At 45.2% G+C, this 27,138-nt stretch overlaps 1 protein-coding gene across 2 annotated transcripts in view; it reads left to right on the forward strand.

Annotated features, from left to right (window-relative positions):
- Positions 1–281: 281 nt before the first annotated feature.
- The window catches only part of ELAPOR1 (endosome-lysosome associated apoptosis and autophagy regulator 1), a 137,701-nt gene continuing 110,844 nt past the window's right edge, over positions 282–27,138 (forward strand). Inside the window, exon 1 of one of the 2 annotated variants that reach the window (XM_060231576.1) lies at positions 282–538. In XM_060231576.1, the coding sequence (XP_060087559.1) occupies positions 368–538 (171 nt within the window). In that variant the 5' untranslated portion in view covers positions 282–367. The remainder of the gene's footprint in view (positions 539–27,138) is intronic. The other variant, XM_060231577.1, reaches the window with a different exon arrangement.

Genomic DNA, 27,138 nt, shown 5'->3' on the forward strand with positions numbered 1-27,138 from the left:
ATGCTAGGCTGCGCTGCTCACCCCACGGATTCCTGCATCTCTTCTCTGCCACCGTCGTTGCCAGTCAGGCCTCTGCCAAGCGCCGAGGGAGGCGCCGGGCCTGCTCGTGGAATGAGCGCGCGCTGAACAAACGGCCTCCGGGCCGCCCGAACCGCGGCGGCATCTTTCAAGCCTCAGGTGTGCTTCAGCCAGAGGCCGGCGCTACAGAGGCAGCGGCGGTTGCTAGGCAGCGCCGTGGGGGCGGTGCAGACCTGGGCGTGGGCGGAGCGAGGTTCCTGCATCCCTGTGCCGGAGAGTCCTGCTGTTGCACCTGAGCCGGCGGCTGCCTCCGACGTCGAGCGCCGTGCCTGGCGGCTGCTGCGCAGCGATGGCTGGGGCTGGGGCTGGCAGGCTCCATCCTTCTCGCGATGCGGCTGGATGCTGGTGCCTCTCTGGTGGGATCGGGCGGAGGCGCCTGCTGCTCCTCCTGCTCTCTCTGTCGCTGCTGGTTGGGGCGGGCGCTGCCATCCAGGGAGAGGACCTCCACGCCTGCAAAGAGGTAACGGGGCAGGGAGGCAGTCTCTGTCAAGGGGAGGGCGGAGGGCATTTGTGTCCGGTTAACAAGGAGCTGGTGATGGAGATGAGCACTAACAAGGCCGTCGAAATGTCATTGCCTGCTGAGGGTTATTTACTCATCAAACTCCACCCCAAAGTGACATCTGGGATGCTTGTAAAGCAAAAGACACATTGGAGGTCCATAGTTTTAGAGAGAAATGAAATGCAGGGTCTCTGAGGAGGTTGGTTTGTTTTGTCTGAGACGCTTACAAAAATGCACTTGCCTGTGTTCTTCTCTAGTGTCTTGGTGCCACGCAAGGTGTTAAATGTAGTAGGGACAGGAAGCCATGTCTTGTTAGGAACAAAAGCAATCAAACTCACTTTGTGGGCATTTGGGGAGACTGTTGAGATGAGGTAAAAGTGAATTTCAGGCCACATCTCCCCAACTAGCAAGGGCTGGGAGAACAATAATGTTTTAGGGGTGGAGGAAATTTCCTGGGCCAGACTAAATCAAAAGCAGTATTGCAGCGGGGAAGTGATTTTCACTAGTCTGTTTCTCTGAGTTTGTATACACTGGTTTGGGGGGGGGGGGGTACTTTTAGTATCCAACAGAAAAGAAATTGATTCTCACTAGTGCTTTACTTATGGTGGGAAATGCCAGAAAGTCAACCTTGTAGCAAAAATAAGTCATCTTGCAGCACCTGAGGAATTAACAAATTTACTTATAACTTAAGTTTTATGCCACAGGAGTCTTTGCTGCTTTACTGGCTTTGTAGCCTCATCTAAGTTCCCCAGATCCTACATCATCAGCATTACCACCTGTCCTGGTTTTCACTGAAGGTAATAGTAAGGACCCATCTTGCAGAGCAAAAGAGAGGCCCTCCCTGTCTTTTAATTGGAGGATCATCCAATATTCTGCCGCTGTAATAATTAGCATTCCTATATCCTGCTCCTGGAGAGCCAATTTGGTGTAGTGATTAAGTGTGTGGACTCTAATTTGGGAGAACCAGGTTTGATTCCCCACTTTTCCAAATACAGCTGCGGGTGTGGCCTTGGATCAGTCACAAGTTCTCAGCAGAGCTGTTCTCTCAAGAGCAGCTCTTGAAAGAGCTCTCTCAGCCCCACCTACCTCACAAGGGTATCTATTTTTGGGAAGAGGAAGGGAAAGGAGATTGTAAACCACTCTGAGTGAAGGGGGGTATAAAACCAATCTCTTATTTTCTGTTAACTGCTGACTGCAGCCTGCTTTAAGAAAGTACCTCCTTATTTGTGCATATTTATTCTGTATAATGTGGCATATTACCTCTGAGTCAGATGCTGCTATCTAATAGATGAACAAGGAATAATTTACATTTCTTCTGAGCTTATTTGGTTTTTCTTTCTTTTTCTCTCTCCTTTATTTAAACTAACAGAACTGGATATGAACATTATGGGTGGTGGAAACAAAAAACAAACATAACAGATGAAAATTAAAAAGATATTTATTGCAAGGGAGTTAACATACTTTTGGTCTCTGCTTGGGTTTTTGAGTTTACTTCTGGAAACAGCAAAGTTTCTGCATTTAGCATGTAATGTAATCCATAAGTATTTTTCTCTGTTGCAGTTTGAAGACTAGCTTATCAGATCCCCTACAGTTTTATAAATTTCAAATATGTGTCTACAGAAAGCTGGTAGAATAGCCAGAAAAGGCTTTAATTCTATTTGAGATAGTGGTTTAGAGTCTTGTTGAGAATGTAACCTGCTTTAATTGTGGGTGTGTGATCTCTTTCTGTCCCTTCACTGTGTTGTTCCTGCTTAAACATCAACCTGAGGTCACACAGTACCATTTGGATGGTATTTTTTACTGTAGCTTGTGATTGTGTACTCATCCATCAAAGAGCAAACATGGTAATGAGGATGTGTTCCTGAGGGTGCATGGTTGCTGTGCCACTCATACAGCTCACATGATTTAAAAAACAGCAACAGGATTATTCTGTGAAAGAAGCTTTTGGAAAGGATCACAATACGAAAATAAAATGGAGCCAGGGGGCAGTAATCTTTGTTCGTAATGCAGGACCCCCTCATGTGTGGATGTCTAGGGAGTCCAAATAAGGAGAAATGGTGAAGGAAGGTATCTGGTATGATAGAGATAATATTGGGCCAGGACTGGATCTACATGTTTTTTGAGGGGGGGTAAAATTAAATAATGGTGTCCCTTTATGGCCCATTCTACCTTATGGGCCCACAGAATAGAATAGACTCCATAGCCAATTTGGTGCCCCCCCCTCTAGTGGGGCCCGGGGCAAACACCCCCCCCCCCAATCTGACCCTGTATTGGGCTCAACTGACTCCCTTTGTTCCTCCAAATGTAAAGCCCCACTGTAGGTGTGGGTGGTTCCTGTAACTTCCCTCTGCTGCTCCGCAATATATGAGCCCATTAGTTGTGCTGGCCTTAGCCAGTTCGTCAAACCTCCTTCAAACCATTCTGAACAAGAAATGGACCCTAGAAAGCCAATTCATGGAGCAGCTGATCCTCTCTGCCACTCCAAGCATAAATTACCCAGCCGATTGGACCAGCTGCTAAGGCTGAAGGGTGGTGAGCACTGAAAATACTGCTCCATGCTTTTCCAAGGCCAGGCACTCCCTTCATCCCTTCCTTTGCTTCTCAGTCAGGTCATATAGGAGGGGTGCCTAGAACCATAGAGCAAGGAGCTGTTATTTCAACATCCTTGGTTGACAAGCTGGGACAGTGGATGCCATCTGGGCTCCCTCCACCCCATTCTGTTTATGTATTTATTACATCATATTTTGGGTCCTCATCGACAAAGTTGTCTACATCTTTTTGCTGTAGAGTGTCTAGACACTCCTCCAGTCCCTGAGGAAGGTGACAAAAGCAGGTGAAAATGTGTGGTATTGGGCTGCAATCTAAGAAACAGCTTTGACAGCACCCTTTAAGCCAGAGGTGTCAAACTCATTTGTGATGAGGAACGGATCTAACATAAACATCTTTTTGTTGGGCCAGGGCCATGAGTGCTATAAAATGTAATGTCAGCTACTGGGGATATAAACTTTATAAAGGACACAGGCAAACCCAATTAACAATATTTAAGTCAAAATACAAACATGCTTTAATACACTGACAGTCTTATAGAATTTCCTTAAAGTGTCTCCCAGATGCCTACCCTCCCACTTATATCGCATGTTACGCATTAGCACAGGGACAGTATACTGGATGGGCTAGTTCCGGCCCACGAGCCATATCATTGATACCCCTGCTTTAAGTTTAATGTTTTCAGATGTACCGATGTATAGTGAGGGCTTTTTTGTATCAGGAACTCCTTTGCATGTTAGGCTACACACCCCTGACGTAGCCAATCCTCCTGGAGTTTACAGTGAGCCCTGTAAGCTCTTCGAGGATTGGCTACATCAGGGGTGTGTGGTCTAATTTGCAAAGGAGCAGCTCCTGCTACAACCCACCCCCCCTGCATATAGTGTGTGTGGATGTCTGTAGGTAAACAGAGAATGTGCAAATGAATGAATGGCAAAGTAGTTGGTGTCTTTGTGAATGCAATACCAAACTGTGGATGAATAAATATTTGAGAGGTCTCTGAAGTTTGTACATATTTGTGTTTCTGTTACATCAGTGTTTCTGTGTGTATATTAATACATTACTATAGTTATGCATATGCAAGAACTATAATATTTCTCACTAAACAATACAAGTCTTCACTTACAGTTGTTAGCAGTAAAGACCCCCAGATGTGTCCCCGTGTCAAAGGAAACAATCTACCTGCACTGTTTTTAATGTGTGGATGGGAGATGAGATGTAGGGAGGATGAGATCCTGCACTTTGAGTGCCTTCAGTCTGCCACTGGATTATATGGCTTTGACCTTGAGACTCAGGTCTTGGGGCTCATTCTTTGAGTCTCAGCACAACAGATATCCCATAAACCTGATAGCTTCTTTTATGCATGCCTGCTTGTGATAACTACTGGTCATGTAAAATAGAGATAGGTGTTAATAATCTCAAATTAACATCTTAATTACAATTGATGCTTAGTGTACAGCTAATTTTAATTTATTTGTATGCTTATTTTTCACAATGAACTAATAGTTCATCTTTTTAAGGACACATGATTGTGACTATACAAATTTACACATCATCTGGTACAATTCATATTGGAATTGTGGAAGTACAACCATTAATACTGTTATGAATGTGACATCATTAGTTCCCACGCCATGACATCACTAGCCCTGACCAATGAGTCTTGGGGTTTGGCCTACAGGGGATCTGGCAACCCCACAGTAGCAGCACTTTGCTATTTAGAGAGTACCTTTTCTGCATGTGCAAATAAGCCTTTAGGCTGGATTATAACACACATTTAAATCACAGAATTGCTTACCTGGAAATAAGCCTTTTTAGTTTCAATAGAATTTATTTCCAAGTAAGTGTGTACACTTAGAATGGCAGCCTTCCTTGGAAGTTTATGTATTAACTGATTTGAGGAGTTAAAACCTGTTTTCCAGAAAAAATATGTTTTCCAAATGACATACTGAAAACATAATCAAGCAATAAAACAGTATTTATACCATTAAATGCCAAAACCTTAAATAATATTAACAAAGAAAACCAATTCTGCTGCCAAAACTTTAATCAGTAACTTGAGCCCAACAACCCTGAACTATATTTATCAAGGCTTTCTTAAAACCATTCAAGTCTGGAATCTTATTTAGATAGCTATACCATTCTTTTTCTCTCCAGCGTGGACCCAAAATGGATAGCAAGATCATTCTTCCCTCTGTTTTCCTCACAACAACCCTGTGTGGTAAAGTTACACTGAGAAAGAGTGAATTGTCTAAGGTTACCCCACAGTCTTCCTTGGCAAAAGGGTAGGTTTGAATCTGGGTCCCCCAGGCCCTAGTCTGACAATTTAGCTGATACATCTCACTGGCTCTCACCTGAATCTCATCTGAACCTGAATGTGAACTAATGAACCACACCTAAAAGCTAGCTCCCAGGAGTTCTGTAGAGAATGTTTGGTCAGTCAGGACTACCAGTCTGACATGAGACAACACCACCAGCAAGTTGTCTGAAGCTGATCTCAGTGAGCAGGCAAGAATACAGTTTATAAGAAAAGGCACTGCACTGAAATCTTTTGGCATATTTGTTTACAGTTATGGTGTGTAAGGGCTGACTATACATTCAAAAAGAGTATGTGGCTCATTCCCATTGGAAGAAAGTCCCAAGCAGCTCAGCGGAACTTGCTTAATTGTTGAGTGTGCTTAGGCTTACAGCCAAACTGGGACAAATTTGGCAGAAACGCTGTGTACTCAGGCTGTCAACTGAAAGACTGCTTCCTAATCAATTATTATATAAAAAGAGTAATCTGGACGAACCTTTTAGACAGGCATGAGCCCCATAGCTAGGGGGGCTCATGGGGGTGAGTGCAGAAAGCTGGAGAGGCTGGGGGCCATCCCTCTCCCTCCCACATGAATTTTAAAAGCCTGCCAATCAGCTGATTGCTGGGCCCTTTAAATAGCATGGGAAGGGCAGTGGCTGCTCCTGCAAGCCCCTCCCATGTAATTTAAATCACACAGGAGAGTAGCCATGGAATGGGGGTGAGGGACCCCAAAAACCTGTCGGGGGGGGGGCAGGCTCCATGGACCCCTGGTTAGCTACGGGCCTGACAGGCATACATAACATAACTCTGCATGTGTCTCAGGATGGCAACAAACAAAGTGTGTCAAGATCCTGATGTGCTGCCATTTATTCAGCTGGTAGGCTGTGCTCAACCTAGTTTGTGACCTGTTGTCATGCAGACCTGGGTTAGTAGCATCTGTTATTACCAGTTTCGTCATTTTTCAACATAGCCTTATAAGCCATGGATAGGTCTATGGGAACCAGCCTGCTGCTTTTCTAAGGAATGAACACGTCATGCTAGTAAACATTCACAGTTCTTCACAAATGCTATAGAATATAGGCCAACATCAGCCAAATGGGTATCAGATACAAAATGTTGATCTGCAGACACAGTCTTGTTCTACAACTAAAAGTGTGGCATCCTGACTCACATGAAATAGTGTTCTATTATTGTGGGGTAAATTGCCTGACTGTTTCCATCCTGGAGTGAATATTGATGTTGGTTATATTCTTCATATAGAGGCTATCCATATGTCTGGCTTCTTTGGATTCCTGAAAATTAGAAGCAGCATGTCCTCCCTCTGCTGTCTGCAGCAAGGATGGGCAATGGGGGGGATAGAGTTTCTCCACTCCCACCTGGGAGGTGGCAGCCCTACTTGCTTGACTCCTAGTTCACTGTCATCAAGCAGTCTTAATATGCTTAAAATTTAAATAACTTGAAATAACTTAATTTCTTTAAAATACTAATAAAATAACTAATAAGAATAAGTGCCCAAGGCCCCCACAATAACTATCAGAGTACCTCTGTACTAATACTGGAAGGTGGGAGTAGGTTGATTTCTGTGTGAGGTGGAATATTGTTTGCACACTTTTCCTTATCTCTCCATATGGTAAAGGCCTAGAAGCTTACTTTAAAAAAATAATGGGATCATTTATAGAAAGAGCTTGGAATATCCCTGAGAGCCCCACAACAACGATGCCTTGGGTAAATTGGGAATGAACATTAAGAAAAACTGGTTCCACACTTCACTTCAATCATCACATATAATTTCATGTTCCACTACCAAGATACATAAGTAGTAGGGGTTGGCTAGATGACCCTGGAGGTATCTTCCAACTCTGATTCTGTGATTAGTGCTTTTTCATAGATTCTGATGTTGGCTCTTTCAGACCCTACCAGCCAGACAAGTAGTTGTTTCTGGCAAAATAAATCATCCCTAATTCTCTTGCTAAGAAGTTGGAAAGTCAAATTAGGATAAACTAAAACTCCTGTATCTCTCTTGTTTACTAGGAGTAGCAACATCATAGCTATATTCTGATTTAATTTACTCTGATGCAGATTTTTACCATATCTGTTGGCTCCAGGAGTATAATGCCTGTTTTTTTCTTTTAAAATTCACTGATGCTACTTTCAGTTAATGCTGGGCCTGATTCTTTTGATATCCCAGTAAAACAAGCAAGCAAATAAGACCTTTTTCACATTCTTTAACATAAAAGTCTCCTACAGAGACAAATGTTTATAAAGTGTTCTATCTGTGTATGGACTACAAGCAACCTTCTGGGGGCTAAAATAGGTGCCATATAAAAGGTACATTCTGCTGTGTCAAAGCCCTGAACTGACTTTAGTATTAGAGAACTTCATCATAAAGATTTTCAGAATTCTTTGGACAAAATAAATGCAAACTTGGCATTTATTCAGTGTTACATTTTTCTAATATCTGAGAAGGTTGTTACTGCATGTATATTGGTCTGAATGTAATTAAACTGGCAAATGAAAAGAAAGGTGGCAGAAGTGCAGAAGAGAAAGGATCAGGAAAGAGGCTGGGAAAATCTAGGTGCTCATGGTTCTCTACCCATAAACTCTGCCACCACTTAAATTGATTTACATTATTTATAGTCCACCTTTCACACTTGGATTCAAGGCAGATTGCACATAGTGAGTTAATACAATGGGATGGGATATTCAATAAACAATGTAATAGGATTGTGGTTGTGGAACTAACCAGGAATTTAAGAACTGAAGCAAAACACAAATATTAACATGACACAATACATTATGGAAATATTACATAGTGAGATGCTAGTTTCAGCAAGCTATACACAGTAGTATAGCCCAAAGTCCCCAATAATTTATCCAAGCAACTTTGTGAATAATTTTGTGCAGTTGTAACCTTTTTGCCTCAGTAGAAAGGCAAAAAAACTGAACAATTCAGTTTTGCATAATTTGAGGCAAGTGGGAGCCTTCCTGATTTCCTCAGTCAGCCTATTCCAGAATGTGGGGGCTATAGTGGAGAAGGTAAGTGTGTGGTCAAGTCATGCTGTAGAAATGAGATTCCTAGGTACCATAAATAATTGTGCCCTGGAGCAGCTGGATAGAGTCAGCAAGAGGGGTTGATGATCTTGGACCCACGATTTGGTAAAGGTGTAAAGGTTCTTCCATCAATTAGGAACAGAGCTATTGATTTCAGCATTCATGTCAATGGAAAGTTACACCTAAAGTCCAAAACTGTAACAAGAGGGAACTTTATCAAACTGAGGGGAATCGTTAAAAGGAAGCTGAAAGGGAAACTTAAGAGAGTCAAATCTCTAGTGGATGCAGGGGAATGATTTAATCGAAGCCCAGATAGAATGCATTCCACAGGTTAGGAAAGGCACACTCCCCAGTCTAAAAGAATGCCTTCATGGTTAACAAGTCAAGGAAGCTATAAAAAGTAAAGAGTCTTTTTTTAAAAAGTGGAAGGTCTACCCCAATGTATTGAACAGGAGGGACTGCAGGCTCTGGCAAAAGAAATATCAGTTATATAAATAAAAGCCCACTGTGGTGGCAATTCTGAGGATTTTCATTCGTTAGATGTGGCTTGCACAGGATTGGGTCACACTGTCTCTGTTGTGCCATTGGCTGTTTCTGCTGTGCCCTGCCCACCGCCAGCCCCATCACGCAAGAACCCCAGCAGAAGGCTACTGACCTTTGACGGAGACAGTTCTCTGCTGACAGAGAGCTTACTGAGCAGGACTGCTTCTCCTCAGGGCCTGTTGTAGGAAGTCCAGGACAGTCCATCTGAGAGCAGGCAAGGAGGTGCAAGGGTGTAAAACAGGAAATATTTGTGATGCCTGGCCCCTCAGCCCCCCCTGGCTACGGGCCTGTGTTCATGAGAAAAAAGTAGAGTTCCTTCTCTTCAACTGAGGCAAAAGGAATGTTCATTCACAGCAGGGAGGGGCCCTTTCCAGCTGCCAATACTCTTCACTCTTTCTATTCCAATTAGGCTACAGTGGGCTCATATGACAGAATGGACTCTAAGGGAGAGGCCTTTCCTCCTGGAGAACCACTGTTGCCAATCTCCAGGAGAAGGCTATAGAAGCTGACTGGGTGATTTCAAACCAGCGTAAACTGCCTCACAGGTAGGCTTCCCAACCCCCCCGCCCTAGCGGGGGACCCCCGCCTTTACAGGCCCCTCCCCCGCTCTCCAAAAATCTGGAAGCGGGGGGAGGGGTGGCGCTTCCCCCTCACAGCGCCGGGCTGCCGCTGCAGCAACACCAGCGCCGCCACCACCAGCGCCCCCGGCCCGGGCACAGACAGCAGCCACTCGCCGCCGCTGCCGCCCGCCGCTGCCATCGCTGCTGCTGTGGCCCAAGCTACAACCCGCAGCGGCGGGAGCAGCGCACCAACTGGAACCCGCAGCGGCGGCAGCAACGCGGAGCCTCGTTCCCCCCCACTCGGAAGCCCAGCACCGAGCGGCCAGGCGGGAGGAGGCGGCGGCAGCGCTGCCGACGCGCGAGGAGAGGAGAAGCGGGGAGGGGAGAGGAGGGGGCGCTGGCCGGACGCCTGCCTGGGCTGCCCGGCCTTTGTTTCCCGGCGCCTCCGGGATCCTCTCCTCTCCCAGCAGTGCAGCCTCCTCTGACCTTCCCCCTCCCTTGGAGGGCGTCGGGGAGGGAGGGAGCAGGGAAGGCCCCCACCAGAGATCTGGAGGGGGACTGGGGGGAACATGGAGTCCTGCAGGGTGAACGGAGATGTGGCTTCCGACGAGCTAGTGTCGCTGGGAAAAACCTCCGCTGCCTGGAAACGTAAAGGAACCACTTGAAACACAGCACTGCAGGTTTCAAACGACTGGAATCCTCGGAAGCGAGGCAAGGAGTCCGGAGAAGAGTGAACAAGTTCACGTCATGGGGGGAAAGGGGTATTCCGGGAAATCTAATTTAGTTGCAAACTTAGTCGTACCTGTTGCACACATTCGCTTTTAGGATACCCCTAAAAAGTTAACCCTTCTCGTGACCAACCCCATCCCATGGAGCTTGTTTGCACAGTAAGGCTCTTTCACCAGGAGATCAGGGAGTTGCACGCAGCTTTGCTCACTCCTCCCCTCTTGTCTTCCTGCGCTCTGAACTGACCTTGTGCTCCTTGTGTGTGTGTGTGTGTGAGAGAGAGAGAGAGAGAGAGAGAGAGAGAGCGCAAGGCATCCCTCCAGGAATATTATTTCCAGATGGAGGTAAGAAACATTCATTTCTGAAATGGTAGCCGGTATGGTTGCTGGCTGAGGATACGAAGAAGGTCCCTCCTCATAATTTCAAGGCACTCATTGCACCAGTGACAAGCACTTTGTGAAGACTGTGTGTTGACCGAGGTTTGGTTCAGACCTCCCCCCATCCCGAGTATCACGCGTTCCGCCCTCGTCTTTTCCCCGGTCATTTTACAATCATTCACTTTTGCTTTCATTCGTGATGGCACAAATCCAACTTCCCCAGTTTGGAGGCCCTCTTCCTGCTTCAGGGTCATCAGAAAGCGGGGAGAGGGGAGGGAAATGTCTGCTGGGAACTATTTTTCCCTATGGAGATTTATTCCCATGGAAAATAATGGAGAATTGATCCGTGGGTATCTGGGGCTCTGGGGGGGGGCTGTTTTTTGAGGTAGAGGCACCAAATTTTCAGTACAGCATCTAGTGCCTCTCCCCAAAATATCCCCCAAGTTTCAAAACGATTGGACCAGGGGGTCCAATTCTATGAGCCCCCAAAGAAGGTGCCCCTATCTTTTATTTCCTATGGAAGGAAGGCATTGAAAAGGTGTGCAGTCCCTTTAAATGTGATGGCCGGAACTCCCTTTGGAGTTCAATTATGCTTGTCACAGCCTTAATCTTGGCTCCACCCCTAATGTCTCCTGGCTCCACCCCCAAAGTCTCCTGGCTCCACCCCCAAAGTCCCCAGATATTTCTTAAATTGGACTTGGCAACCCTACTCACAGGGTTGTTGCTGTTCAGATGAAAGGGGGGAGGGGAGAGGAGAATGATGTAAACTGATGTAATGGCTGAGCACTCCTCCCTATTAAACAGGGTTTATTAAACCCTCCCTTTTAAACAGTCTGTCAGAGAGAGACTGTCGGTCTTAAAGGTATCACTACAGGCAGCTGAGGGAGGGTTTCCTCCTGGGGAACCACTGTTGCCAATCTTCAGATGAGGGCTAGGTGATTTCAAACCAGCCTGTTGTTCAGATAAAAGTGGGGGAGAGGAGAGGGGAATGCTGTAAGCTGATGTAATGGCTGACGACTCCTTCCTATTAAACAGTTTGTCAGAGATAGTCTGTTGGTCTGAAAGGTCTCACTACAGGCCTCTGAGGCCGAACTTACTGGGCCCAGTGCTGACTATGGCTGCCAGTTCCAGTTTGGTGAGAAATTCCTGGAGATTCTGTGGTGGACTTTGAGGAGGACATAGGAGTTAGGGCTTCAGAGTGGGGTCTGCTGGACCCAAGTCCTTGCTGTGGAAGTTGACTGACTGATTTCAGACCAGTCACAGACTTCCAGCCTAACCTGCCTCACAGATTACATGGGGGGAGAGAATGATGTAAACTGCTTTGGTTCCCCCTCACTGTGAAGAAAGACTAATTTTCCTATATAGAGGCTGCAGGGAGGGCACAGATGATGGAAAGCTGAAGTCAGAGGGGCAGATAAAGGGAAGGAGATGGGGGTGCCAACTCCAGGTTAGAAAATTCCTGGAGATTTAAGGGGCCAGGCCTGGAGAGGGCAGGGTTTGAGGAGATGTGAGACCTCAGAGAGGTACAATGCCATAGACTCCAAACCAACAATTTCCTCCTGATAACCACTGTTGCCAGTCTCCAGGTGATGGCTGGAGATCACTCAGAATTACAACTGCTCTCCAGATGACAGAGATCAGCTCCTCTTGAGGTGTGGGTGGGGGAGTGAATGCCTTCACTTGAGTGGGTGGGAAGACAGCAAGGGTGGCAGACACTCGCCCAGAGACTTTCAATGGTATCTTTCCATGTTGATGGGAAATTCCTGGAGATTCTGTGGTAGACTTTGAGGAGGGCATAGGAGTTAGGGCTTCAGAGTGGGGTCTGCCAGACCAGGTCCTTGCTGTGGAAGCTGATTGACTGATTTCAGACCAGTCACAGACTTCCAGCCTAACCTGCCTCACAGGGTTGTTGTTCAGATCAAAGGGGGCAGAAGAGAATTATGTAAGCTGATTTGGTTCCCCACCTCCCACTGTGGAGAAAGACAGCCTATGTAGAAGCTGCAGGGAGGGGAAAGGAGATGGAAAGCTGAAGTCAGAGGGGCAGATAAAGGGAAGGAGATAGGTTGCCTACTCCAGGTTAGGGAATTCATGGCTATTTAAGGGATGGGGTTTGAGGAGGAGTGGAACCTCAGACATGTACAATGCCATTTCCTCCTAGGGAACCACTGGAGATCACTCAGATTTACAACTGCTCTCTAGATAGCAAAGATAAGTTCCCCTTAAGGTGGGGGGAAGTTAATGCCTTTACTTAGGTGGGTGGGAAGACAGCAAGGGTGGCAGGCACTTGCCCAGAGCCTCCTTCTAGAACCCTTTGTATTTTTTTCCACAATGGGCCTTACTCCTAGTAAGTCAATAATTAGGCATGCAAAAAGAAAATTTGAGGACTGGGTTGCTAAAAGCACCAGGACAATTTTTTGTTTCTGTGTTCATTGTGGGAAGTGTAGGGCATTTACCCACACTACAGCCTTACAACCTTGAGAAGACATATACAACTTGTAGTCTACCAGCTGTATTGGCTCCAGATTGAGTATTGAATTGGGTTCAGGTAGGCTTGCCAATCCCCAGGTCCCAGCGGGGGTTCTTCCGCTTTCCCAGGCTCCTTCCCACCCCCAATCAGCTGGCCGGCAGGGGAAAGCCCTGCCCCCAAAGCCATCATGTGACCTGCCCCCTCTGGAGGCTCCAGTCTCCAATTGGAAAGGTTTCCTCTTGGGATGGGGTGTCTGTGTTACTTGGAAGAAGTTGGCTGCAACTTGTGAGTAGAGAGGCCAATCCCTCGCTTCAGTCTCCAGAAAGGGGGGGAGGGACGTCTGCTGAGCACTTCATTATTCCCTATGTGGAGATCTATTCTCATAGGGTATAATGGGGAATTGATCTGGAGATTTCAGGGGCTCTGGGGGAGCTGTTTTTTAAGGTAGAGGCACCAAATTTTCAGTATAGTATCTAGTGCCTCCCCCCAAAGTACCTCCCAAGTTTCAAAACGATTGGACCAGGGGGTCCAATTCTGTGAGCCCCAAAAGATGGTGCCCCTATCCTTCATTATTTCCTATGGAAGGAAGACATTTAAAAAGGTGTGCTGTCCCTTTAAATGTGATGGCCAGAACTCCCTTGGAGTTCAATTATGCTTGTCACACCCTTGTTCCTGGCTCTGCCCCAATGTCTCCTGGCTCCATTCCCAAAGTCTCCTGGCTCCACCCCCAAAGTTCCCAGATATTTCTTGAATTGGACTTGGCAATTCTAGGTTCAAGGTTCTGGTACTTTTAAAGCCCTAAATAATCTATGACCACTGTATCTATAGGACTACCTCTCCCTATATACTCCTCAGAGAACATTACACTAATCTGGTAATAATTTCTTGACAATCCCTGGCCCCCAAACAGTGTGGATGTTCTCAAACCTTTTCTGCTCTGATCCCAACCTCGTGGAATTCTTTGTCTAGTGTGACTAGGGCACAGTGGGACTTCATTCAGTTCTGTAGGGCCTGTAAAGACTGAGATGTTCTACCAGAATTATGGTTGAGAACAGTGACAGCTAAAGAGATCAGTTGGCCTCTCTCTCCCTGGGTTGCCAGGCCCCCTCACCTGTCCAGCAGGGGGATTTGGGGGTAGGGTTCTGGGGGTGGATAGGGATGTTGCATGACAAAGTCAATGTGATTTCATCACATCAGGGACATTACGTAGGGGACACTCTGGTTTCTGGGCAAACTCTATGGTTAAATTGGACTTAAACCATAGAGTTTGCCCCAAAACCAGAATGTCCTTTGTGTGACATCCCTAGCATGATATCACTTGTCCTTGTTTAGTGGAGGGATTTCCCCCTCTGGCCAGCTGGTCTACAGCAGAGAGGAGCCCCCAAAGCCAAGAAATCCCCTACTGGGACCTGGGGGCTGGCAACCCCACCTTCTTCCTCTTTCTTTTATTTTTTTTTTTCCATTTCCCCTCCTCTACCTTGTTTGTTGTATTTATTTTATTCTGCTCCTTCCAGTCTTGATCTTACCCTCCTCCTTTCCTCTTTTCCTCATTCTTTTTCTAGGACTTGTTTTTTTCATCTACTTCTGGGCCACAAATTTATGTGTTCTAGCTGCTTCCCCAGTTGCCTACTTGTGATGGATTGTTGGGGTGCCATCTGATATGGCGGATTGATTGTTAGGCTTTTAAATTCATAATATTGGATTTTTAAATTGTGATGTGTTGATTTTTTTGTATATCTAACTGTTGGAAGCCACCCTGAGCCCTGCTTGGTAGGGAAAGGAATGGGATATAAACTGAATAAATACTTGAGCTCATGAGATCAGTTTTTGTGGCATTGTTGCTGAACGGGACCTGCAGCCTCACATAATGATGATTTGTTCAGATCAACATTCAGTTACTGCTGCCGCACCCCAGTGCTTCACTTTACTTTGTTGTCCTGGGATTTTATGTGAGGTTTTCGCCAACTACCTTGTTTGCTCATTACCTTGGCACCCAGCCTGTTCCTCTTCTGTTCTCTTCCTCCTCCAGTAGCCTTGATGTATTTTATCTTTCTTCTAGATAAATTTATATTTTATTTGTGTTGAGAAATTTGCTACTGAATTAAATATTAAATTATGATATTCTTGCCAGACATTTATCAGTGTTTGAGCACTGTCTGATATATTGAAGGAATCAGAGAATCTGAACCTCTTCTGTTCTCTGTGGTATTTGTATTATCCTTTTGCAAATTTGGATAATATTTATGTTAATACAGCTTCATTTTCTTTAGAAATTGATCCCCTCAGTTATAAAAGACAAAGAGTCTACTTCCAATCATAGGTTTGGCATCCAAACTGGAGGGAGTTTTTGTTCATTTTTAGCATTCGCATGATATCATACATACCCTAATGTGTGTTTCCTGGTTTGTTATAATCTTTTTTTAAATCTACCAATTGAACCATGTTTGCATGCCATGTGAATAGGAAAGCGTGCATTTTAGTGGGTCCCACCCATATAGGTACCATTTTCCTTGCATCACACCCTCAGTGTTATTTCCACACTGCTTGTGAACTTTGGGGTGTGTTTTTAAAAGAAAGAAACAGGTAAATGAGATAGTATTTGTAACAGTCTGCTGACTTGCCGCCTTGCCGGCGCGGGGATTCAGGGGTTGGCCTTGCAGTGGCTTTCCTCCTTCCTTGAAGGTCGGGGACAAAGGGTCGCGATTGGGGGGGAACTGTCCCAGAGGCGCTCACTTAATTGTGGGGTGCCCCAGGGAGCGGTTCTCTCCCCGATGTTATTTAACATCTATATGCGACCTCTTGCCCAGATTGCCCGAAGGTATGGGCTGGGGTGTCACCAGTATGCTGATGACACCCAGCTCTATCTACTTATGGACGGCCGACCGGTCTGCGCCCTAGAAAACCTGGATCGGGCATTACAGGCCGTGGCTGAGTGGCTCAGACTGAGTGGACTGACACTGAATCCTGCGAAGACAGAGGTCCTTTGTTTGGGCCGTCGGGGACCGGGGGGGAAATCCCCCTGCCAGCTTTTGACGGTGTACTGCTGAGGCCAGCGGACAGGGTCAGGAGCCTGGGGGTGCTATTGGAGCCGTCCCTAAAGATGGAGGCTCAGATAGCGGCCACTGCCAAGTCCGCGTTTTTTCATCTTAGACGGGCAAGGCAGTTGGCCCCCTTCCTGGCCCCCGACGACCTAGCAACAGTGATCCACGCTACGGTCACCTCGAGGTTGGATTACTGCAATGCCCTCTACATGGGGCTGCCCCTGTGCCGGACCCGGAAATTGCAGCTAGTGCAGAATGCTGCGGCCCGGCTGTTATTGGGCCTCCCAAGGTGGGGGCACATCCGGCCGGGCCTTCGGGCTCTGCACTGGCTTCCAATAATATACCGAGTCCAGTACAAGGTGCTGGTCATCACCTTTAAAGCCCTATATGGCCTGGGACCTGCCTACCTGAGGGACCGTCTCTCCCCACACGTTCCCCAGAGAGTACTGAGGTCTGGCACTCAAAATCTGCTCACCATCCCCGGGCCCAAGGAAGTGCGTCTCAAGGCAACTAGAGACAGGGCCTTTTCCACAATGGCCCCTATGTGGTGGAACCAGCTACCGGAAGAGGTGAGGGCCCTGCGGGACCTTGCTCAGTTCCGCAGGGCCTGTAAGACAACCCTCTTCCGGTTAGCCTATGCCTGATTAGATAATGTAGCTACCAGATTTCTGTGATTATACTGTATAGTTTTAACGTTATAATTCTAAGGTTTTTAGGTTTTTAATTGTCTGATTTTAAATGTAATAACTTGCTCTGATTTTACTGTTTTATTGTTTTCTTGTCGTTGTAAGCCGCCCTGAGCCACTTGTGGGAAGGGCGGGATAGAAGTCACCAAATAAATAAATAAATAAATAAAAATAAACAGTCTATCTACTAGATCTCTGGATTTCCTGCTTTTAGTTAAAACAAAAGTCAGTCTTTTCTGTTATGAAACTATATCTTTCCCCTTATAGTTCCACAAGGAGAGGGTCTAAAGCAGGGGTGTCGAACTCATTCCTTATGAGGGCCAGATCTGACACAAATGAGACCTTGTTGGGCTATGTCAGGTTGGGCCAGACCATGTCTGGCCAGGCCATGTGTGTACCTATTTAAGATTAGGTAACAGAGATATAATATTTATAAAGGACGCAGACAAGTAATTTAAAAACCAAACCAACCTTAAAACATGCTTAAAACATTAGCACTCGGTCTTAAAGGTGCTTTCTTTGTATTTCTCCCATGGGATCCAGGGAACAAAGCAAAGGGAGCTCTGGCTCGTTCCTTCCTCCTCCAGGGGACCAGGAAGGGGAGGAGTCTCAGCCAATAGAAGGAAGAGAGGCTTGGTTCAGTAGCTCTGCTGTGTGATTGAGAGAGCCTGGCAAAGCAAGCTATCCCTCCCACTCTTCCTCCCCAAGGGAGGAGCCTCAGCCAACAGAGGCTTTGCTCTGTAGCTCCTGTGCAATTGAGCAAGCCTTGCAAAGCAAGCTTGCAAAGAAAGTAGCAAGAAATATGGAGAAGCAAATGACAGCCAGTTGCTCAGGGGCCTGATAGGAGCCCTCCAGGGGCCTGATTCGGCCCCCTGGCCACATGTTTGACATCCCTGGTCTAAAGGCTTCCTTTTAAATGGCAAACACTGACAACTCAGAGGACTTGCTAAGTAACTTATTATAACACTGTAGCAACATGTCAGTTACCAATTTTTAAAAACACCATAGAAGCCCTTCAGTAGTGGTGGAGGGAAATGGAAAACCAGGACGATAAGGTAAGCAAATTGTGCTGTATGGATGTTTCATTGCCACTGAGAATGTCTCTGCATTAACAGTAGCAATGAAACCTACATAGAGAATCATTGCTATTTGGAAGCAGCTACAGTTGCTATCTACTGGATGTCGGCTTCTTGTTTTGCAATGTCAGGTAAGCTTGTACTGGTCTCAGTGCTTCTTCTGTAATTTTTTGGAGACTATGTGACATTTTGCAGTGTGTCCAGTTTATGGCTGTCTAGGCATCTAGCTTGACTGAGACTGACTTACCTCCTTTGGGTTTCAGGAATCCCTAATGAAAAGGCAAACAAATGTGCAAGTTTTGTTGAATTGTATTCAAATATGTCAGATATAGTTCTGAGAGCAGGGGGATTCAGAATTCCTTATCTGTGTATTTTATGTAATATGGATATTTCTTTTGCATTCCCAGTTTGCTTCTTTATCAGTATATTGATATGCCTGCCTGTGACAGCACTGTTGCAGTGCTGATTAACATCACTTTTTCTGAGGCTATATTGACATAACTGCTGGCCTACCCCTCCAAAGCTTTTCAGTACTAGCACTGTGTGCTTTAAACAAAGCAGTTAGGCATAAAGAACTCAAACATAGCTATAAATATGATATTTTGTACTTTGTAAGCCTGACTTTAGAGCAGTAAGAAGTCATATAATGATAGTTTTAGATCCAGTCATGGGGTGTGGCTCCATGTGGGGAGCTTGTTATGTATAGCACTTCTTTGTGTAGAAGCTCACTTACCACCCCACTGTAATCCATATCCATTTGTGGCAGCATATGTGGGGAGCTATAATAAATTAGTGATTCACCTGTGCATATCCTTCCCCTCTGCGATAAGTTAAATATTTGGAGAAAAGGTGTGTGCCATCAGCTGACCAGTAGCCATTTTGCTGATTAAGAGAAAGAAAAAGGTTTCTTCCATCAGCTTTCCTTGCCAAATATCACTTGGAGAACCATCTCCTCTTTGACTACAGTAATGGCCAGTCACTTGGCAGGAAAAAGACGGAGAAATAACAAGGCCTTTTCCATTATGCTGATTTAAAGTTTATATGTGTTAGCTATGCTTTGACTTGGATAACCCAGGCTACCCAATCTCATCACATCTTGGAAGCTAAGCAGGGTTGGCCCTAGCTGGTATTTGGATGGTAAATCACCGAGTACTAGAGTCTCAAGACAGAGGAAAGCAATGGCAAACTACCTTTGAACATCTCTTGCCTTGAAAGTTTCGCAGGATTGCTATAAGTCGGCTGTAGACTGATGGCAATTTTTTTGTAGCTGTCTTTTCTTTTTGGAAAAAAGATGAGATATAAATGAAAGAGATTTATAAAGATCAAAAGCTGGGTTTCCCAAACTTTTCTTTCCCATGGCCCAGTTATTTTTACACTTCTCCTTCATGGCCCACTAAAATTCGGGGGTGGAGCCAGGAGACTTTGGGGGTGGAGCTGGGAGACAGGAATTATGTCATTTCCTGTGGTGTCACTTCCAGGTCAAGGGCCAAGTGATGTCACTTCCAGGGCACACTGAACCAAAACTCCACCAAAACCAAAACTCCATATTTTCCTGTGATGTCACTTCCAGAGCACTCCCCCCAAACCTGCCTCTTCTTTTGAAGTAACTTCGTTTTCAGAAAAATCTCTCTGAAACTCATGCTGAGCCAAAATGGGGGTAGAAAGTGGGTGGTCTGCAACTTTTTCATACATTCCCAGGGTCCTCTCTTTCCACCCTCACACCTGCATGCACCTATCTGTTTGTGTGTTCTTCTCCAGCTTGCAAGCACTCCTAATGCCCATGTTCAGTTGCTTGCACCACCTACACATCCCTTCCTCAACAGCACTGGCCAGTGTATACAGTTGGAAGTGCTGTTGCCATTGCCATCAGGAATGCCAGCGCTGTGTACCACCCACACTGGGCCCTGGGAGCTGCTGTACCTCAAAATATGCTGACACATTTAGTAGGCCCTTCCTTCAGCTGCTATTACTGGAACCCTGCCTCAAGCTACAACCAAGCTTGCTTGGTTTCAGGAAAATCTTTTGACAGCTATTTTTCATACTTTTCCTTGACTGAAACACTGGGAAATTGCTGTGAAAGGTAGCAGAGAATTGTACTGCAATTAATGAATTAATTTCAAGTTATATAAAGTTCATACAAGCTTTTCTGCTGTTATCCCAAAAAGGATATTTATGAGGGGCTTGCAGCTTTTTACTGGCTGTGTTTCCCATGCCTTTAAAAGCAATCTGTTGTGCAGGTATTTAGCCAGTGAACTTCTTTCATCCTTTTTAATATCTACCAGAGGAGTTTAATTTTGGTGTCAGACAGCTGTTAAAAGCAGGAGCAGTAAAATGGTGCCAAGTTCATAGTACCATCACTTCCAGAGCTGTTGAGTTATACAGCAGTAATCTCCAATAATCTCTTTCTGCCCCATACCTCTTACTCTCACTCACTCACACATAAATCTCATAGAAAGGCCAGCTGGCTACAACTGGGGGTTCCAGTTTTTCATTGACAGAGCTCCTATGTCTGCAACAACAGTATGATGTACAGAAAAGTTTCATCCAGTAAAAATAGAAGGAAAGAAAGAAAGGGAAAGAATGAAATGGAAGGAAAGGAAAAGAAAGACATGGAAAGAAAGAACATAAGAACATAAGAGAAGCCATGTTGGATCAGACCAGTGGACCATCCAGTCCAAAATTCTCTCATACTATGCCCCAAAAGCACCATAATGTCCACCAGTGCGGCCAAGGCACTAGAAGCACTTCCACTGTTGCTTCCCCCCACCCCCAGCACCAAGAATACAGACAGAGCATCCCTTGCAGATGGAAAAAGAAAGAAGGGGGGACAAAGGGGGGAAAAAGCCTTGCTCACCATCAAATTACCTCAGCCAGCAACAATTCTGCCCAGGGGTCGTTTGGTAAAAAAATTAGCTACTGGAATGCCCACTCCCCGCCCCTCCCAGCTGAAAAAAACACACACCCCTTCTTTGCCGCCCAGGCCTCCTGGGGAAATCTCCCCAAAAGAACATACTGCAAGGCACATGAAAGCTCATACCTTGAAGAACACTTCATGGATCTAAAGTGCCAGTGGATGCCAGCTTTTCTCTCAAACACTGGCGGGGGGGGGGCGGGGAGAAGGAAGTGCACAACACAGAGGCGGGGGAAGGAAGGAAGCCAAACAGAGCTCAGGTTTTGCAGCCTGTGTCAGTCTTCAAGGCTAGCTTTTCTTTGCACAACACAGAGATGGCGGAAGGAAGGAAGCCAAATGGAGCTCAGGCTTTGCAGCTTGTGTCAGTCTTCAAGGCTAGCTTTTCTCTGCACAACAGAGAGATGGTGGAAGGAAGGAAGCAGCGCAGAGGTCATGCTTTGCTAGGGGTGGGGCTAGCTTTGGCTTTTCTTGTGACCTGGTAGTGAGGCTTCCATGACCCAGTACCGGGTCCTGACCCTGCAAATGGGAAACAGTGGTCTATAGCAATATGAAACATAGGTACACTGTGCATCGCTTTAAACTTCCCATGAATTATTATTGGAGCAAATGGATGCTGCCTTAGCTGTTTTACCAATCCTATTTTATTTTCTGAAATTATGTTTCTTTAATAACAAATGAAAAGCTGATTTCGTGCCTAACCATTCACCACAGGTGCCTCACAGTTTAGGACTTTATAAAACTCTCAGGTTGTATCAGTTCCGCAGAAAACTCAAGATACTCACAGAGGTGTGGGGTTTTGCATGCTGCATCAAGGTTACAGATATGCCCATGGGTATTAATTTCCCATATTTAGAGTTTCAATTTATATTAAAACTTGAGTCCAAAGAGGTGGAACCACATATGTAGGAAAATGGTGGCTGAAAGTACCTTCAAGTCACAACTTAAGACGACCTGTAGGTTTTTAAGGCAAAAGATGTTCAGAGGTGGTTTGCCGTTGCCAGGTTCTGTGTCATGTAGCTGGTATTCCTTGGAGGTTTTCTATCCTAGTACTAACTAGGGCTGACCATGCTTAGATTCCAAAATTTGATGAGATCAAGCTATTCTGGTCAGGGAATATAGGAAAATGCTACAGGACAAAATGAAGTCATAAGCAATATGTGTCAAGTCTGATGTTTCAATAACGAGACCTTCTTGATAAAAAAAGTTTCTAGTTTATTGTAACATGTTGCAAGACTGTAGAAACGAATTGAGAGACTGGCGAGCATGCACAAAGAGCAAACATTTAAGGTATACATCAAAGGGATTCCTGAGGGAGGGGCACTCTATGCAGGGCACATTCACACATTGTTATTGTTTTATCGTTCTCAAGCACCGGCTGGCCTTGGGCCGCTTTCTTAGCACTGGCTATCTCTGAGAAGGCACCACAATCTTGTTCCCATATTCTCAGTTCCAAGCATTGCTACATAACAAAGGAAGGGGGGGGGGAAGGAGAGCTTGAGTTAGCAGCATCTGAATACAGAGTGGTTTTACCCAGGATCCTTTTCCTGAACCAAAGTTTAGCACTAAACTACTCAGACATTATAGCAGACTTGACAATATGACCAGGGGTACTGGTGAAAATATACCCATTCTATGAAACTCAGTGTTTGGGTGGGCAGGCTAGATAAAAGTAAGTGGCAGTTTTTCAGCGCATAAAGCGAAACTGGAAAAACAAGTCAGTTGGTAGACTTAGCCATAGGCGTAAACTACGCGGGGGCTCCGGGGCTGGAGCGCCCTCCCCCCCCCCCCCCCCGGATTTTCCTGGCGTGGGTTGAGCCGGCTCCAGGCAACCAATGCAGGACTTGGGGGCTTCCAATTTAAATTTTCAAGGAGGAGAGATCATTATCTTCAAAGGCATGAATGGGATGGTAGAATCTATGTGCGATTTTCCCCCTGGGCTGCAAAGAAGTTAGTGGTGTTAATGACTTTACAACCTCAGCTTCTTAGAAATGCTAATTGAGCTAAAACAGAATAAAACTTTGTTTGTCTTAAAGGTGTTACTGGACTTAAACTTTGTTCAACTAGTTAATGATTGGAGAAGAAATTGGGGGGAGGAATAACTGTATTGCTATGTTGCATACATATTGCTGTAGTATTTGGGGGTTCTTTTGGCAGATAGATATTTTGTGTCTTCTTCAAACCTGTGATTGTTTGCATTCATTTAAGTGGATGCTGAACCAGATCAATTTGAAAATTAATGGCCCCAGCAAGCCTTTTTTCTTCATCTCAAAATTACTACATTCTTAAAGACTTGGTCAAATAGGTGTGTATTGACAATTGTTCACCACCTAGGCATAGGGTTGCCAGTCCCCAGTTGGGGGCACGGGATCCCTCAGTTTGGAGGCCTTCCCCCTGCTTCAGGGTCATCAGAAAACAACGGAGGGGGGGGGAGGGAAATGTCTGCTGGACACTCCATTATTCCCTAAGGAGATCGATTCCCATAAGGTATAATGGTGATCTATGGGTATCTGGAGCTCTGTGTGGGGGCTGGTTTTTGAGGTAGAGGCACCAAATTTTCAGCATAAGATCTGGTACCTCTCTTCAAAACACCATCCAAGTTTCAAAAACATTGGAACAGGGGATCCAATGCTATGAGCACATGATATGTATATTTGCAGATCTTAAAGTGACTATTCTAAAAGTGAATTTCAAAAACAGGACACAGCAAGAGATCTCTGAGATACCGCTTTAACCACTGGCCAACTCCCACCTTTTCCTGGGTTTGGCCCGGTCCATGGGCATTGTTGTGGGGGTGCTCCCTAAATTTATGGGGAGGGAGCTTCTCCATAAATTCATAGGTAGTGATAATGGTGGCCCCTCCCTGTGATGCCACTGACTTCTCCCTATGATATCACTGGATCAAATGCCTCTGGCTGGGCCTCAGCCCTCCCCCGGGACTTAGCTGAATCAGAAAAGCCACTTTGAATCCATAAACATTTCCTTGGAAGTTTAATGTTAATTAAGTGGTCTGAGTGTGTTCGAATCTGTGCAGAAGCAGTTAAACTAAATGTTGCTTCTGATATTACCATGCTGTGTTGCCTGCCCAGTAGATCTCTGATTCTGCATCAGACTGCTCACTAGCAAACTACTGTGGAAGGGGACCCACCAAATCAGTGGCAGAGGACATGTTTTGTACGCACAATGTCCCAAGTTTAAAAACTTGTACAATGCATTTCAATTTTCTTTATATATACACAGGGCTTTGTTTGTAGAACAAGCCCAGCAGGAGCTCATTTGCATATTAGGCCACACTCCCTGACATCACCATTGTTCTACAAAAAAGTCCAGCAGGGACTAATTTGCATATTAGGCCACACACCCCGACTCCAAGCCAGCCGGAACTGCGTTCTTGTTTGTTCCTGCTCAAAAAAAGCCCTGCTGTATACATATTGCTCTGTGTTCTTGAGAATCTGTTTTACAAAGAAGTGCATAATATGGAACAGTGATAGTGTTGGTAATTCTTGTGTGAAATCCCACAAATCTCAATACAAAAAGAATAGTTTGGTTTGAAGTGTTTTGTTTAAAGATCATAGGACAATTCTAAAAGAAACCTGTTGTATGGTCAGTCTTTAATCAGCGACAGAATTTCTGTTATGGTAAGATCAGGTTCAGAAGCTGCAAAACAGCATAGACTCTTTATGAATGAGGGTCAAAGAGTGGATCTTGGGCTTGGGAAACTTGCTCTGGATACCAGATTCTATCCCTTTCCATGCTAGTGGGTTTAAAATGCCTGAAGGGGTATGTGGGAGCTGCTGATAACAGCTCTCTGTTCTTGTTCTGCTGCTTTTTACACCCTGTTCCTCATAGATAAAGGTCATTAGATTAGCCAATATCTTAATTATGCTTTTGCCTTTAATGTACACCACAGGATCCTGTGTCCAACTTTTGTGGAGAGAGAATGACTCTGAATGCATGTTATTGCTCTTCTGAAAATTTCCATTTGTGAGTTTATCACTAAGTAACTGAGATTTACTAAAGAAACTACTTTCTGCTTAAAAGGATTTACTAATTAGTAAATGAATAAGGCAAATAAGAATGCTAGGCCAAATTTGGGTGTCTTTAAAATGCATCTGTTTTCTAAAGAAGAGAAATGTCTCCTTTCCTTATCTGACTGTTCCATGTCTCACACAATAGGCCTCTTGTTTTAGAACTTCTAAGGCCCTTTGATTTAATATTTACTATATGTTCTTGTTTGAATAGGCAGCTTGGCAATAGAAATCTTATTCTTTTCTTTTCCCTGATTTCCTGATATCCATGAATCTCAGGTAGGTTATTCTGACAACCTGTTCCAAATAAAGAACCTCTCAGACAAGTGCCAGTGTAGCAGGTAAATAACGAAGCTCCACACATTGCTGGGTTTGAAGCGAGGTATTTTAGTTTGACATCAAAGTAGAACTTGTCAGCATAAGCTCAAAATGACTAAAATCATCAGCCTTCTGACCATTTTTATTCATCCCCAAAACAAGCAGACAAGCCCCCTCTTATCTAATTCAAATGCTCCACCTCCTGCTTTCCTTCCAGTAATTTCTTGTAGTTTTCCCCTGCTCTGTCCCTCTGTTTTATCAGCAAAAAGCTCCTTCTCGGCAGGGCCCCTGTTATCTTGGATTCACACCCTTAGCCTGTCTGGTTTTAACAGTTTAGCAGAAGCTCCTCTGAGGGGCCTCTTAACAGTCACTCTGAATGTTGCATCAGACATTCTCTTTTGAAGGCACAACCATATTTTCCATTATTATTATTATTGAGGTATTCGTTAATTATTCAGGGGTCCTTCTTCACCAGTAGCAAACATCACTACCTTGTCAAGAAAAATAAAGAAAACGGATCTGAATAGCAAGCTTGTGTCCAGAATGCTTGTGAATATTACAGGCAGTTCTGCTTGCTAAAAGGGGAATTTTCCTAATTGCCTACAAAAGTGTCAAAGTGCATGTATTTTTTATTTTACAAGCTTTCATAGTGGCATATAGTAAACAGGATGGTAAACAGATACAATCATCCTTGCCTTACAGAAAAAAAGGATAGATATGTAAAATGATTTGCCTTATATATGGGAGTCAAACCACCAGGGTTGTCAAACCACCATCAGTATACCGTGAGGGGGAACAGCAGCCAAGGCCCAGGTATTCCAGTGCCCCCACCACCCACGCTGCATCATACTGCTGGGGGAAGGGCATGCAGGATGTGAATAGCAGTGACACTCCCAGCAGTGATTGTTCCAGCTGTGCACACAGCACTGCCCAGCACAGCTGGGGAAAGATATGCAAGCACTGGGAGGGCTAAAGAATATGCAAGCACTGGGAGAGCCAGTGTGCTGTAGTGGCTAATAGCAGCGGACTCTAATCTGGAGAACTGGACTTGATTTTTTCTCTTCTCTCTTAAGTGTGAACCAAAGAATGAGTTTTTCCCTATGGTTGCAAAGACCAAATAACTCCATTAAGTATAAAAAATCTCTGGGTACAATAATAGCATACCTCTTTCCCTAAGTCTACAACTTATCTTTATTCTGCTAAAAGAGTTGGATAGAAATTTTGTTAATAGTTCCATGTCTGTTGTTCAGGCTCTGTTAGATTGCCTTCTTCTCCATCTGGCTGGTCACTGCTTGGGAGACCGTATGCCAGTGTGTGTTTTGTTCAGGGTCCCCATGAAGTCTCTAGCATGTCTCCATGTGTCTCAGCCCCCCACCTCAAAATCACTCCCCATGTAAATTTACCAGGGAAGGAAAATGAGATTAAAGCTATTTGGTCACTTTGAGGGTGAGATGTCCCCATTATTCATGTACCTTGCCAAACTGCCTTCATTATGATACTAATGGAATAATTGCACCAACTGCCCATCTTGAACTTAAAAAAGAACTCTCTTTGAACCAGAGCTGTTTGAGCTTAACCTCTGAGCATTCACGGAGTATAAACTCAACTGTTATGTACTGAACTTTGTGGATGAGCTTGAGACGGGTGTCCATTGAAGGCCAGGATCCTGATGCCTACACTCTGATTGGCTGTTCTCCCAGAATCGGCCTATCAAGATGCGAGGCATTTCACAAGGAAATGCAAATGAAGGATCTGGAAGAGCTAAACAGGATTGGTGAGTTTGCCTGCAGGGTGTGGTTTCCCTTGCTCCAACTGTATATAGTCATTGCTGCCTCTTCGTGTGTGACTGTTTCTTCTGAATCAGCACGTTCTTGTTGACAGTAGGGTGGCCAGACCGTCCCGGTCTCCCGGGACATTCCCGGATCTGGCCACCCAATCCC

This window comes from Heteronotia binoei, chromosome 2, assembly GCF_032191835.1.
Source record: "Heteronotia binoei isolate CCM8104 ecotype False Entrance Well chromosome 2, APGP_CSIRO_Hbin_v1, whole genome shotgun sequence".
NCBI classification, from domain to species: Eukaryota; Metazoa; Chordata; class Lepidosauria; order Squamata; family Gekkonidae; genus Heteronotia; species Heteronotia binoei.